Consider the following 16302-nt stretch of genomic DNA (forward strand, 5'->3'; position numbering starts at 1 on the left):
GTGTGTGTGTGTGTGTGTGTGTGTGTGCCCTGAGAGAGACAGGAGTCGAATGCAGTGCCAGGTGTATGTGTGTGTGTGTGTGTGTGTGTATGTGTGCCCTGAGAGAGACAGGAGTGAATGCAGTGCCTGGTGTGTGTGTGTGTGTGTGTGTGTGTGTGTGTGTGTGTGTGTGTGTATGCCCTGGGAGAGACAGGACTCGAATGCAGTGCCAGGTGTGTGTGTGTGTGTGTGTACCCTGAGAAAGACAGGAGACAAATGCAGTGTCAGGTGTGTGTGTGTGTGTGTGTACCCTGAGAGAGACAGGAGTCGAATGCAGTGCCAGGTGTGTGTGTGTGTGTGTGTGTGTGTGCCCTGAGAGAGACAGGAGTCGAATGCAGTGCCAGGTTGTGTGTGTGTGTGTGTGTGTGTGTGTGTGTGTGTGTGTGTGCCCTGAGAGAGACAGGAGTCGAATGCAGTGTCAGGTGTGTGTGTGTGTGTGTGTGTGTGTGTGTGTGTGTGTGTGTACCCTGAGAGAGACAGGAGACAAATGCAGTGTCAGGTGTGTGTGTGTGTGTGTGTGTGTGTATGCCCTAAGAGAGAAGACAGGAGTCAAAAGCAGTGTAGGGCATACATCCCATTCAAGGCAGACACTCAGGTTCCATTAGGAACCTAAAAGAGGCACCAGAGGCCAAAGCAAACCAGAGGGGCTGGGAAGGCTGCTCAGTGGCTAGAGCATTTGGTAACAACTGGACCTGATTCAGATCCCCAGAATCTATGTAAATGTGGGGTGGTTGTGGCATGTGGCCAGCCTGTAATTCTAGGACTTGGAAATAGACAAGGGATCCCTAGAGTAAACAAACTAGATAGACTAGTCATGTTGACCAGCCCTGGGTTAAACCGAGAGACCCTGCCTTAAAAGCATATGGTGGATGGAGATTGAAGAAGATTGTCCAGGTCAACTTCAGCCTTTCACATGGATGTTTACATACATGGTGATGCATGCATGCACACATGAACACACACACACACACACACACACACACACACACACACACACACACACCCCCCAAAACGGTTGAAGAAGTATCTCTGTACTCCAAATGTTAGAATAAGTTTGTCTGAGAGACTCCAGAACAGCTGTGTGTGAACCCAGGCACCCAGGCTGTTCTTTTAGTTGTCACCGCTGGGTATAGTTTGTAGCAACAAACAAAGGGTCCATGCCTCTGCACAGATTAAAATTCATATATATATATATATATATATATATATATATATATATATATACCTTTTTTTGAAAGTTGAAGAGCCCTCCAGGACATAACTCATTTCTTGTGTTTGACATTCATTCAGCTTGAACTTGAGAAGCAGAAATTGCAAGAAGAGCAAGAAAATGCCCCAGAGTTTGTGAAGGTGAAAGGCAATCTCAGGAGAACAGGCCAAGAGGCAGCCCAGGCCCAGGAGTCCTAGGCCAGGCTGTGTGACCTGGTGTGTCCCACCATCTCTGTTGGAGCCCCATCTAGGCACCTCTACAGTACTGTTCTTGGGCCAAAGTCCTGAGGAAGAGAATCCAGACAGCTGAGAATTTTGACTATCCAAAAAGGATTGCGTTTGATTTACCATTGTGGTAGATGAGTCGTCTGACAGTTGCAATTCCCATTCGCCAAATGAAAGACATCGACCGGCACACAAGATACCATGGACTCGTGCTTAGAGACTTTAGACAAAGAAAACCACAAAAGAAGTGACAAGAACAGGAAGCGGGCACTGGAACACGCGAGAGGGTTGCACTACTCTGCCTTTCTTCCATTCCAAGTTTAGTGGGACACAGAGCCTTCCTTGTTCCTTTCAAAACTAAGCAAATTGTTTGGAATCCCTCCTTGGGTTATCTGTTAGACTGTTTTGATTGCATCAAACTGTATTTCATCTGTTACATCCAGTATTTGTTGTATTTCATTCTGAGAACCCAGAATTTCCCCCCCACATTATAAATTAAGAAAGGAAACTATTGCTCTGTATGTTTAATCATACCTATTACTTTGGTTGACATTGAAGTTCAGAAACAGGATAAGACATTTGAACATGCCAGCACGCATCATGAACTTACTGTAATCCCCTTAGGTTCTTGGTATGACAGTATGCCAGGTATCGCCTTTCCACTTCTAAGAAGGTACATACAGCCCGTCGATTCCTTTCTCGCCCTGATTACCATAGCCTTTCTGTTCCATTTTAGTTTGTCACTTCTTGCTCAACTATTCCTTTCAGTTGAAGCAATTTCTCAGTTCTTTGGCGGATGAAACTAGAGTGTGTAACTCAACTTCTGTGCCCCATGTAGAGAGACCAGCCCTTTTGAGTTCTCCTGAGACAAGTGTAGAGGGGTGTCCATCAGGACTGGTGATGAGGCCTTTAGACATTGTAAGTAATGCAAATAGAGATCTGTCTGTAGGAGCCTTTAGGGGAGGGCTTGCTACTCTTTACGTTTTGAATATTTTAGACTTGAGCTTTGGGCATCTCCGGCGGATGGTCACAGTTTCTCTCCATTTTGTTTCCTGTGAAGACTGACCATCTTGGCGTTCTCTCGGCATGATGCTGTTGGTAGGAATGATCCTGACTACTGTGTTGCATCTCTCAGGAAAAGCTGAGGTGCTGGGCAGGGCTGCTCAGTTCCCTCTTGCTAGCTAGCATGCTGTTCAAAGAGACATCTAAGTTACAAATAATATGAAAGTTCTCATGCAAAATATATTTTGTACTACAGGCATGAGAGTTTTTTGCCTTTTTTTTTCTTTTTTGTATTTAGTACTTTTCCATAGAGATGATTTAACCAGTAATTTCTACACTGAAGACTTCTGTTTCCTTTCATGATGCATAGAATAGCAGATGTAGCACTTTGGAATCCTTGCTTAGCCCACTAGATGCCAGTTTTCTCTGGGGACACTTCAGTCTGGTAGTTTCCAGGCCCACGTTCCCTTCCAGTCCGCATAAGAAGTAAGTGGGTGATAATTCACTGCTAGATAAGAAGCTTGAGAGCTGAGCACAGCAGAGAGGGTTCTTGGTCCTATCAGCAAGTGCTATCTAAATAAAATGCGAGATGCTGAAGATTAGGTGGTCCGCCCTTGAGGACTGGCTCAGTGAACACGTTGGCATCTTCCTTTCCTTTGAGAAAAGAAAGTTCATTCACTGATTGTTGAAATAAACCTCTGCAGTGCACATTGCTTATTCTTTCTCTATGCATATGGGATAATGATATCAGTGGTAGGGTGACAGTTCTGGGCAATTAGACCTTTTTATCTACCTGGAAGCTAGCTCTGGAGATGTCCTGCCACACAGGATCTTCAGGGACCATCCCTAGCTCCCATAGAAAGGCTGATGCTGTTCTACTCTACACCACTGGGGGGGGGGGGGAGTTAGCTACAAACATATTTGTTTCCTGGTTGTACTCAGACCGGCAATTCCTTGGTGGTTAGTGCGACAGGGTCTAGCCAAAAGAGGACTTGTACATAGCAAGAAGTGGTGACTTCTGCTAGGTCCCAGAGCATCCGGGGAGCAGAGTGGGGCCTTTAGGAATCTGCTGGGAGCTCACTGAGGAAGCCGTCAGTCACTCATTTCTTGCACTTAACACTGTGTAGTCCACAGCCTGAGGACAGATTACCATCTGAGCAGTGCGTGCTTTGAGCCACATATAGGGGGGGAAAGGCTCCATTTTTCCACTCTGTAGTTTTCTTAAAATAGTTCTGTGTTTTGTAGCTCCTGCTAGTAAAGTAGTATTGCTTTCTAAGCTATACCAGTTGACTTTATTCTTCTACTCCAAGAATCTCAACCCATTTGAGTGTACATAATATATATAAAGGGAGCCTTAATGGATTTGTTTTCATAATTTAATATTTTTTGTATTTGCTCTTGTATAATTGTTTTTTTAATGGAAAGTATTACAGAATTGAGGGTGGAATTCTTAGAACCAAAGTTATTCTTAATAAAAATCACCAATGCTTGGACCACGCAGCCATGTTTGTCTCGTTTGTTTAAGGGCTATGTAGACCTGGAGGGGAGTGTTGTAGCTTCCAAGCCCCCCTTGGGTGGCTGTTCTCTCTGACAGCAGGTATGTCTTCTCTTTGTGCATTTGTTGAATCTGAAAACTTACATGGCGAACAATTCCACCCTCACGTGTCAGCGACTCTCAGTGCTGCCGTCCTTTGCAGAAAGCAACACAGCATTGTTGCAGCTGTTGGTCCTTCAGGCCACAAGACTTGGAATTTTAGGAGCTCACTAAGTAAGACAGCAAAAGATACCTTTCTGGAAGGTCCAGATTTTTTTGTGCTTTTTGGATAGTAAAAGTTCTAGGAAGTCTGCTTTTGTGTTGTTTTTGCTTACTCAGTTGTGTGAACACTACCCTCAAAGAAGGGAGGTGGGATGCTCTATGCACATGACTGTATTATACTGTTGCTCTTGGGGAGGTTCAAATCTCTCTCCTTGACAGGCCTCACTGTGTAACTTTCCCTGGGCAGATAGAAATGAATGTCTATTCCTCACAGAGGGGATATGAGGATATACCAAAGAAATGATTCTCCCCATTTCTGACTCTATCATCCACAGGGTTTGTTGGGGGTTTCTTACAGGAGTATGGGTGACTTAACAGAAGGCATCATCGAAAAGGACACCCCACATAAGGGCTCATGAAAGCTGCATCTGCCACAGGGAGAGCCTCCTATCCCCAGCCATTGCTAGTTACAACTCTGGATCAGAAACTTGGGTTTCATGTACTTCCTAAGTCTTATGGTGTGTGTGGGGGTCTTTAAGCAGCAGCGTGAGGAAGGCAGAAGAATGCCTGGGATGTGAAAAGGGAGGAGGGGACTGTTGGGGACAGAAAGGTACTGAGGGGAAAGAGGAGACATTGCATATGAACTGAACATCGGTGCTTTTTTTAATTTTATCAGTAACAATACTCTTAGTAACTTGCATAATATTTTCATTGTATTAGATAGTATAAATATTTGACAACCCTGCAAGGGCCCTGCATATTCTTTTTAGAGGCAGAACACCTATGTAGCTTGCATGAAGGCCCTGAGCTCCATCCATACAATAGAAATAAATAAAAGTCTTTTTTTTTGTTGTTGTTTTTAAATACAAGCACTCTTTTCAGGAAGGAAGACAGTCTGAAGAAAATAGCTGCACAATAGCTTTTACTTTCTAACTATTTTGATCACTTACCCAACTTTTAAGATCTTTGGAGTCTTGATCTTAAAGTCTGCTTTAATTGCCTTTGATAGCTCAGTCGGTGGAGTGGGGGAACTGTAAAGTCCCTTGGAGTCCATTTAAGTTACACTGTAGACTCTAAAACCAGCACAGAAGGTGGATTCCACAAATGGTAGCTGCCCCTTGGGAATAACTACGTTCCCAGGGTGACAGTTAGCTGTGAAGTTTTAAGACTTTAGACTTTACTATATCTAAAAGAAGTTTTAAAATTCTGTTACTAGGTCTGCATTTATTGGTATGACAACTAAGGGTATTTTATTTCCAAGGTTTGAAGATGAAACAATCTTAGGAGCTACTAGCCTCACAGTTAACAATTTTGCCTGATTTTTCTCTTGAGAAACATGTCTGATTATCGACCAGGGATGTTTTCAGTATATCCCCATCTGCTCATACGCTTTCTAGCAACATATTAATTCCCAATCTAGGATCAAGGTTACTTAGTTATTGAAAGTAATTTTATTGTTATGGGCTTCAAGGTGTGTGTGTCTGTGTCTGTGTATGCTCTTGCACATGCATGTGTGCGTGCCGCATGCTGCGGATGTTGTTGAGGATGAGAACGTTTGTGTTTACACTTGTTGAATATGAACCCAGGGAGCACATTCTTCTACCTGTGTCCTCTGCGGTATCTGCAGTTCCGTCTCCAGAGTGACAGGCTGTCAGCAGCCTCCCTCCCCCTGCCCTCTTACTTCCTCAGCCTTGTGAGTCTGCCCACTCCCCTGCCCTGCCTCAGCCACCTTCCCCATGTAAGTCCTGCCTACTGGCTTTCTGAGTCAATTACAAAGGAAAACAACCAAGTTTATTTTACTTTCCCCTCCCCCACTTTTCTCTCCTTTGCAGTCTTGACTTCTCCCTGCCCTCCTCTGCTTCAGCCCTCCATATGTTATCTCGGGCTGACAAACTTGGCTTTTATTTTCTTTCGTCTTTCATTTTTCATTATTTCCCACACCCCAAGAATTATTTTCCTCAACCATGTAAACGTGTATCGTAAATGTAATAATTACTTAGTTGCCCCAAACAACCAGAACTACAATGGCAGGCTTAGTATTGCTGATGTTAGGGGACTTTCAAATCAATATTCAATACATACTTGAATACAGTGACCAGGACATTTTAGAAATAACTTAGATAAACTTAGTTTAACAGTTTAGCCTTTGGCTAATGAGAAAGCCCAGTGGAGTAAAGTTAGTTCAGATATCCAGCATCCACTTAAATGCCACTTAAGCATGACAGTCTGTAATCTTTAAGCATGACAGTCACCTGTAATCTTAGCCCTTGGAGGTAGAGATATGATCCTCCAGCAAGCTGGCTAGCAAGACTAGCTAAATCAGGAAGCTCTGGCTTCAAGTGAGAAACTCTCCCTCAATATATACAATGATGAGCGATGAAGACAACTGTCCAACATTAGCCTGTAACCTCGCCTACAGATGTGAGGCACACGTGTGTCTGCACACATACACACGAGCCTGCAAAAAAAAATAGGAAGCTTTATTTTGATTATTTTTATATTTTAAAAATTACTTTCCTACTATGATGGTTGTGACTGTTTAACATCCTCCTCAAGGCTCAGGAAAATTTGTCCAGTCAGAATTACAGAAAGGAATGCCCCCCTCAGACTCACTGAAGGTGGAGGGTCTACATTTTTGACTGATTGTTTGCTTGCACAGAGCCTGCCTGGACAGTTCATCCGAAGCCTTGAGTTGTTGCTGTCATGGGAGTTTGAGGGTTTTCTACTTACTGGACGCCTGCTTGCTGCCCTTCTCAGGGACAGTGTGTGCCTTTACGTCGCAGGGCTAGCACTGTCCTGCCTTTAGGATGCATTGATCTTATCCATTAGCATCGCTGAAATGTATGCCTTCCAGATTGCAAACTTAGAGAGATCCCTTTGATATTTATTTAAATTTGTCAAGGGGAGTAACCAGTCCTGTGTGGGGAATTTGGGGATACTTGGCTATGTATTAACTTGAACATACTGATAGGTCCTGTTTAATTTGCTGTCATGTAGGCTCTGAGTATTCTCTCTATATTTGGTATTCTAATTTTTCTTAATTTCTCCTTTTTTTATAGTTGCCAATATTATTTCCTATATTCCCAGCTAAAAACAAGCACATCCATATACTTTTTAAAAAATGTATATTCGTATAACAAGCAAGATGCCCATGTATGCGAATCCTCTCTCAAATACATGAGTTATTTCTTTGTATTATCGCTGTTTGTTTTCTGAGTCAGGGTCTTGGTGTACAGCCCTGGCTCACCTAGAGCTTGCTGCATAAGCTAGGCTAGCTTTGAACTTGTAGTAAGCCATTTCCTTGTCTCTCCACCACCATCCAGAGTTGGGATTACAGGTGCAAGCCACTATACCCAGCCTTATTTTTAAAATGTTACACAGTAAGAAAATGTTGAATCCCAAGGGTTTAAAAGGGCAGAAATAAAGGGAACATTAACTGGAAGTATTATATTAACTCAGTGTTCTTTATCATTCAAATACCATGTGTCTTGAAATTATTGGCACATATAGGGCATGTATTGGTAGGTTATAAACACAATGGTTTCAGCAATCCAAGATCATATAACCTCACAATTGATGTTGCCAAGGTGGGGTAGTGAATGAATAAAATGATAGGGGCAGTGTGTGTGGGTATAATCTCAGTACACAGGAGGTGGAGTCAGAGTGGGGTACAACACCAGTCTGGGCTACATAATAAGACCTTGCATCAATAAAGCGAAGTGAAGCAGGCTCAGAATAAACTTCACTATCCTTTCTTGGCCCCTGTGATGGTTAGACTTGGTTCTAACTGGTAAAGACCATTTCTAGATCTAGCTGTGGGTTATTTCCAGAAACAGTTGGTCACTGTTCTGAATATGTACGTCACTGGGATGGGACAGGACCTAATGGGGCAGAAGCACACTTGTGCAAGCGATTCCTCCCTAGCAGGCGTATTTAAGCTCATGCCCTTGTGCCCCTCCCTGTACCAGATCCCACATTCTTCAGTCTTTGCTTGCAGACCCTCACCAGCAACTTACCAGAGAGTTCCAGGCCTCGACTGGGGCTGCAGACTTGGCCTCCCCTGTTCTAAGGCTTCCGGCTTCTGAGCTGAGCAGCCGCTAGGTTCCCTGACTTTGCAGCCCACAGTCACTGTGGGTTCATAGGACCTCTGCTGCTGTGAGCTGATTCCTGATTTGTAAGGGTGGTGTGACAACAAAGGCCGAGGTGTGAGAACAGGTACCCTTGACCTCAGCTTCTCATACGGCTGATGCCAGCACTACATTCTCTGTGTGCCATTTAGTGGGTGCAGTGTTTGACATTCAGGATCTAATAATCCTGCAATTCCCCCTGGGTGCTGTTGTCTCTGCTGCTGTAGAGAAGAGAGAAATGTAGTTCATTAAAATTAAGTGAGCCCAAGATCTACCTGGCCCTATGACACCCCTGTTCACTCTCCAGTTCTCAGGGATGGGGCCAGGCTCACTCTTTGTCTAAGTTACTTTTCCATAGCTGTGATAAGACACTGCAAACAAGACAACTTAAAAGAGAAAGGGTTTACGTGAGGTTATAGATTCAGAGAACTGGGGTCCGTCGTGGGTGGAGCAGTGGCTGAGAGCTCACATCTTGATTCACAGGCTGAGAGCACACTGGGAATGGTGTGAGTCTTGAAGCCTGCTCCCAGTGACACACCTCCAACAAAGCCATACTAATCCGTCCCAAACAGCTCCATCAACTGGGTACCAAGCATCCACGCCTATGAGCCTATGGAGGCCGTTCTCATCCCGACCACCACACTCATCTATACTAGGAGCTGGGAGTTATCATACCTCCCCTCCCCCACATACAGCTAACCACAAGGTTCTGCCCACTTAGTTCCCTAAATCCATCCTGAATTTTTGCATCCCTCCCCAGTAACACTGGCATTTCAGCATCCTTCTCGGTCTGTCTCTCATTGACTGGCATCCTGTTGATTTGAAGGTAAAGACCAAAGCCCCAAGTATGGCTATGTTTACATTGCAAATGAAGCTCTAATGCTTTTCTTACTCGTTGCAGTTTTTACACTTCAGGACTGGTCGATTGGTAAGCACGCCATAAGTATCTGTTGAATCAAGGACAGAACTTTCCAGAGTCCACATACTCCATCTCTGGCACCCGTTTGGAGTGATTCCAAGGTGCATGCGTGACTGCACTGGTGCCATGCGTGCCCTGCCGTGACATTGATTTAAGGTAAGAATGTTAGCATGCTGCAGATGTTCACAGTCAAGACTGTGTCCTTCCACTGAAAGGGTCTATAAAAGCCATTTGTGATAAAAAAAAAAAAATCAAGAGGCCCAAGAATATTATTTAGAAAAACAATTAGAAAGTAAAGGCTGGCATTTGATAGTGGTTGGCTGAGTTTTTGTATTGCATGTGGGTAACTTGTGAAGCTATATCAGCAGGTGTTTCAGCCAGAATGTGACATTTGTCATGTATGACACAGCACTGGAACGAAATAGGAAAGACAGTTGAACTGCAAGTAAGGTTAGGTGAAGAAAGCTCACAGTGTGACTTCAGGTTGGACAGTTTCGTGTCTGTTCATGGCCACATCCCACCTCTATGACAAGTGCATACTAGATGTACTAAAGGCATGTTGAATAAATGAATGAGAGTATGATTTCAAAAGTCTATGTGCCAGTGAGGATGGGTCCTGTAGTGTAAGAGACTAAAATTAGATTTTTGTTCTGTAAAACCCACTGTGGGCTCACGGGACTCTCTGAAAAGCTGCCCACAGCAGGCACTCAGAGCTAGCTGTAGCTCCTCATTCTATATTACCATGGCAGCAGGGTGCTAATAGAGCTGGAAAATTGAGGACTGTGGTGTCATTGTTCAAAGTGAATTATGTGGTTATACCTCTATACCTACTGCAAAAGGACAGGAGAGATCTCTAATCTCTCTGTGTATCTCTCTGTGTGTCTCTCTGTCTCTGTCTGTCTCTCTGTGTCTCTCCAACCCCCTTTCTCAAACACACACAATGGGAGGAGTGAACTTGTCATTGCTGAACATCAGTAACTAACCACAGCAGATGCACATGGACAGGTTCTGGGGTTTCCTTGGCTTTCATGATTCTTGAAAGCATTGTCTATTCTCCGACTTTCTCTGTCGTCACACACATTCAAGAACCACATACACTGTAGATGACTTTGTGATCTTCACCTCTGCCATCCCACCTCCTTATCATTCCTGTCCTCGCTAACAGCTCCCATCATCTCAATTCACCTCCTCTCTCTCTCTCTCTCTCTCTCTCTCTCTCTCTCTCTCTCTCTCTCTCTCTCTCTCTCTCTCTCTCTCTGTGTGTGTGTGTGTGAGAGACGAGAGAAGGGGAGGGAGAGAGGGAGGGAGAGAGAGCAGCTTGCACCCTGTGTGTTGTGTCCATGATTACAGCAGCCTCACATCCAGAAGGCAGTGTTTCGTAGAGTTTCTATCCATCTTTGGCTCTCACGATCTCTCTCCCGAGCTGCTGTGAGGGTCCCTGGGCTTTGGAGGAAGTAAGGTGACTTTCATTTAGGGTAAAACACTCAGCATCCACACATTCTTGATATCTTTACCAGGGGTAAAATTCTCACAGGTGAGCAAGAGTCCTTGCCGTGGGAAATGCCCCTTGTGTGTCACCCTGGATGAAAGGCAGGCACAGAAGGACAGCTGAGCTTTTCCTATGAGATTGTGAGAAAAGCACACAGTTGGTTGTCATAGAAAAGTACCAAGGTCTTGCCCTCTTCCCATGTGAACTCAGCACACACATGCACACGTTTGTGGGAGAGCAAAATCCAGTAAGCCAGGAGCAGCGGCCAGAAGCAGCGGATCTCTGGCTTGCCATCTCCAGATGCTGGATCAGTTCTCATTGGCTAGGAGAACTCTCTCTCTCTCTCTCTCTCTCTCTCTCTCTCTCTCTCTCTCTCTCTCTCTCTCTCTTCTCTGTGTCTATATGTATATATGTATATGAATGTGTTTGTGTGTGCACACATGCATATGTATGTATTCACAATGTATGTATGTATGTATGTATAATTCTTATATTAGTTCTACCGCCTTTTTGCTTTTGTAATACTGGAGAATTCTCTGGCCTCAGTTTCCTCATCTCTAAAATGGGCATAACGGTTGCATTCGCCTCCCTGAGTTATGTGTAAAGTGGTTAATAAACATCAGCAGTTACGATTCTTGTATTTATCTATCTTTTGTTTCTATGCTGTTCAAGCCAGTCATGGCTCTGTCACCAGACTCCTATGTCATGAAGGACTGCAGAGCCCATGTCACCAACAGATAACAGAGCAACACTAGATAAACAGATCCACCAGTAACTAGTATGATCTTCAACTTTGGTGTCTGCCTCCAGATTCCTCTTCTGGAAGTTTGTCCACGTTGGTCTTAAGAACTTCACGCACCGTTTTGTGGGCTAACACTCCACTGTGCCCTTACTTAGAGAAAGCACACTGAAGCCATGGTTCAAGGCAGAGACACGCTGACCCCTCCTCATTCTGTGGGAGCAGTCAGTAGGGACAGTCCTGTTGGCACAGGAAGGAAAGCTTTAAGGCCAGGTCAGAGCCAGGCCACACCTTGCAAAGTCATTTGGGAAGCCAGAGAAACCTAGAACAAGAGGCTAGAATGTTTGGGGGTGAATCCTGTCGGGGCTGGAAGCTGGTGTTTGTCATGAGAGTCCTGGCGTGAGTAGTTGCTCAATAAATAGTTTCCTTTTTGGCAATACTGGGACTTGCTTCTCACAGGCTGGGTGAGAACTCCATGACTGAGTTCCAGCTCCATCCCTCCATTTCCTGTTAAACAACAGATGCTCAACCGAAGCTCAACCGGAAGCCTAGTGAATGTTGTTTTTCACTAGTGCGCTGAGGACTGGGCCAGTCCAACTGAAGGTGGAGGGTCAGGAAGCCAGGCACACACAGCAGGCGACTTGGTCCAGAAGGAGCCAGCGCTGGGCTGGAATGAGAGTAAGCGGCTTGTAGGAATTGAGCTCTACCCGGGATGCCTTCAGCCGCAGGGCAGCATTAGCCCTCCCTCCCCGTGCCCGCTTTTGACATCAGGATTCAGCAGCTTTGAGTTTGATCCTTTAAACTAGGACGCTCATACCTATCGTCATAAGTGATTGTGAATAAGGCTTAAATAAAGTAATAAAACCGACTCCTAGCCTAGCACCTTAGCCCTTATAAACCCTAGGTGCAGGTGGTTGAACCCGTTCGCAATGGCCTTAAAATGATGCCGGATGCTGCCACCTACTGGGATCCAGTGGAACTTTAAAAGTATTTTTTAGCTAGAAGAATAATCCACGTGTGTTAGTTTGTTGGTGGTGTTTTTATTTTCCTTACTGGTCTTCGTCTCCTCACTACCCCAGGCCCCTAGTTTTCTGCTCTTGTCTGGCTGAGATAGTTAATGCATGAATAGTAAATGTTGTTTAAACCTGTCCGTGTGGTATCCAGTTTCTGCCTCCAGAAAAGTCCGCTGTATGAATCTCAGGGCTGCTGTTTACTGTGAGGTGGGGGACAGCGTCTGAGCCTCCTGACCTTCAGTTTTCCTGACAGGCTATAAAATGGCCTCCCATCTGTTTGGAAGAATGAGTTTTACTCATTCATTCATCCAGCGAGTGAGCTTTTAGGAAGCAGGGGAGTGGCAGTCTGCAGAGGAAACAGATGGTGCATGGAGGGGCACCCCACACACCACACCCACACCTTGCAGTGATTCATGGAAGATTGATTGCCCCCATCCGCTGTCTCTCTTCTTTTATTGTATGGGAGTTATGTCCCGAAACACAGATCTCTGCTTATGATGACTTCGCTTCAAGCTTGTCACTACGCTGAAGGCCAGTCTGCCTATCATGGAAACTTTGGTTCTATTCAAACTGAGACTGCTCCACCAAGCTACTTCTGGGCTTCTGAAATGGTAGTAGACAACATTTAGAGACATTATGCTGAGTGTTTTATTTATAATTGTTATAGCTGCCCAGGACATGAGCCTTATGCCTGTTATGTTCACGGAGCTGTAACAATAACACCAAGAGACAACTTCAAGGAGAAAGCTTGGCTTTGGCTCAGTTTCAGATGTCTCAGGTCAGGGTTCCCGGCTCTGTCCATTCCTGACTGGTAGTATGGTAGAGCATTATGACAACAGGAGCCTGTGTGTCTTAGTTTGGGTCTTGTTGCTATGAAAAGACACTATGACCAAGGCAACTCTTATAAAAGCAAATATTTAATTGGGGTTGGCTTACAGTTTCAGAGGTTCAATCCATTATCATCATGGCAGGAAGCATGGCAGCATCCAAGCAGACTTGGTGTTGGAGAAGGAGCTGAGAGTCTTGATTTGAAAGCAGCCAGGAGAGACTGTCTTCTGCATTGGGCGGAGCTTTAGCATAGAAGGAGACCTCAAAGTCCACCCCCATAGCTATACGCTTCCTGCTAACAGTGTCCCTTTCCGTGGGCCAAGCGTATTCAAACCACCACACCGTGCTGGAGACTACTTTCCTCATGGTGGATGGGACGCAGAGAGTGGGGAGAAAGAACCGGGGACGAGTTAGAACCGTCAGAGATATGCCTTCCATGACCCACCTTCTCTAGCTTGGATTGGTCTCCCATAGTTTCCACAGTCTCCGGAAGAAGCCCTGCCAGCTGAGGGAGAAATCTTGAACATGTGAACTCCTGGGAGAACTGTTCATATGAAGACCATAGCACTCTTAGTCAGACAGTTGAGATCCAGGTCTACCCAGCTGCAGAAGATATCGCCCGAGCCTCTCCGCCACAACTGCCATGCAGCTTTCTGCATCCGCAGCCCTCTCTGCGCAGCCGGCGCACTTCTTCCTGGGCCTATAGCCCCACTCAAATACTGCATTAACACTGCTGCTTCTAACACACACACACACACACACACACACACACACACACACACACACACACACACTGCTTACCCCATTAACACTGCTGCTTCTAACACAAACACACACACACACACACACACACACACTGCTTACCCCATTAACACTGCTGCTTCTAACACACACACACACACACACACACACACACACACACACACACACACTGCTTACCCCATTAACACTGCTGCTTCTAACACGCACACAGTGCTTTTGCCCTCGTCCCTGGGAGCCAGCCCCACGGCCATGCCTCATCGTGCCTATTAGAGATCCTTCATGGACATGCGTACTTCCTCGGCACATGGGGAGAGTCTTGGGAACACGCATGGCTTTTCAACTGTCAGGACTTGCTGAATAAGTGAAAGAGCCCAGGAAAAAGTATTTGAACGGTAAGATATCGGAGACAGAAGTCAGATGCACCTTCGGCACAGACGCAGATCTAGGAAGTCATGGACTAATTATGCACAGTATTTTTTTTTTCACTGACTTTAGGTCACTTTTCTTAGAGAAAGTCAGGGATGTACACCCGGAGAGAGGCAGAGCCACATGCAGAATTGAGGGGCCGGCTCCCAGGCCAGAATGTCTTCATCTCCAGTCACTTAACTGTTTTAAAAGCCCACTCATTGGCGGGGGGCACATTTGTCTTTATTTGAAGACTTTATGCAGATGGTTTCAAACTTTTCAGTAATATGAAGGACATCCCCCGAGCCTCTGCCACTACTGTGCAGCTTTCTCATCTACAGTAGAATGAAGGAGCCGCAGAATGCTTTCTGGGGTCCCTTCCAAACCTTTGACTTTTTAGACTTGGATCAGTGCACTCCAGTCTCCCCAGCTTTGGAGCTGCTTAATTGATTGTGGAATCACTTTCCCTTTAAAAAAATTGATATTTTATTTATTTATATTTCAAATGTTATCCCCTTTCCCTGTTTCCCCTCCCAGAAATCCCCATCCCACCCTCCTCCTTCTGCTTCTATGAGGGTGTGACCCCACTCACCCACCCACCCACTCCCGCCTCCCCGCCCACACATTCCCCTACACTGGGGCATCAAGCCTTCACAGGACCAAGGGCCTCTTCTCCCATTGTGGAATCACTTTCAATGTTCATACGTTCCAAATACTGGGACATTATGGGCACCAATGCAGGAAAATTAATGTAGATTGCTATGTAAAATCTAGCGGATGCAGAGACGCACACAAGAGCAGTGTCACCTAGAATATAATCTTGGAAAGATGGCTGCCTGGCCTGGGCGTGCGTGGCTGGTTCTGCCTCTTCTGAAGGTAAGTTAGAAGTGGTGTGTGTGTGTATGTGTGTGTGCGTGCCTGTGTGTGTGTATGTGTACACCTTGTGTGTCATTCGTATTTCTTTGAGACTAGACTACATTGCCTGGAGCTTACAAATTTGGCTAGAATAGCCTGCCAGAGTTCTCCAGGGGTCCTCCTGCTTCTACTTGCTCAACATTGATTGGCATTGGCTCAACGCTGCCATACCAAGCCAGAGCCACCATATCTGATTTCTGTAAGCTGGGCTCTAGGAATCAAACTCCGGTCACCATCTTTGCATAGGACACATTTTAGTGACTGAGCATCCATGGGGTTGGTCGAGCTCATAATAATAGGGATTTCTGTAATCAGTGACAGCAGGGACTGCTTTTCTTCTCTTCTGAGGCAGGCTTCTTCATCTTTCTGGTTGTCACCCTATTGTCCTTTTCTGGCAATACCTCATCATTCTCCTGACCTCGCATAACATACATTTTGTCGTTAAGGCCCTGAAATTTGAGGGCCTCTTTGTGGCTGTATTTCTTAGTTGCTGAAAGTTTCGTTTTATAGAAAATGATTTGTAGCTGGGGTGCCGGGTTGGATGTAGTATCCCAAAATCACAAGTCAAAGGGTTTGGTTGAGGTTGGTTCTCAAGGTCAACCTCGGGCTCTGTGTGCACCCATTCCTAGTCAGACTTTGGCTACCTTGCATGTTCTTCTTCCTAACACCCTTCTCCATCTAAGGAGAGAGAGAGAGAGAGAGAGAGAGAGAGAGAGAGAGAGAGAGAGAGAGGAGAGAGAGAGGAGAGAGAGAGGAGAGAGAGAAGGAGAGAGAGAGAGAGGGGGGGGAGAGAGAGAAGGAGAGAGAGAAGGAGAGAGAGAGAGAGAGAGAGAGAGAGAGAGAGAGAGAGAGAGAGAGAGAGAGAGAGAGAGAG

General features: G+C 45.4%; 1 protein-coding gene across 5 annotated transcripts in view; it reads left to right on the forward strand.

The window, feature by feature from the left end:
• The window catches only part of Fam107b (family with sequence similarity 107 member B), a 222469-nt gene extending 218494 nt beyond the window's left edge, over positions 1 to 3975 (forward strand). For all 5 annotated transcript variants that reach the window (XM_021215512.2, XM_021215513.1, XM_029547598.1 and 2 more), the window contains one exon: positions 1330 to 3975. In XM_021215512.2, coding sequence (XP_021071171.1) covers positions 1330 to 1446 — 117 coding nt within the window. In that variant the 3' untranslated portion in view covers positions 1447 to 3975. The remainder of the gene's footprint in view (positions 1 to 1329) is intronic.
• The last annotated feature ends 12327 nt before the right edge of the window (positions 3976 to 16302 follow it).

The sequence above is a fragment of the Mus pahari genome, chromosome 16 (genome assembly GCF_900095145.1).
Source record: "Mus pahari chromosome 16, PAHARI_EIJ_v1.1, whole genome shotgun sequence".
Taxonomy (NCBI): Eukaryota; Metazoa; Chordata; class Mammalia; order Rodentia; family Muridae; genus Mus; species Mus pahari.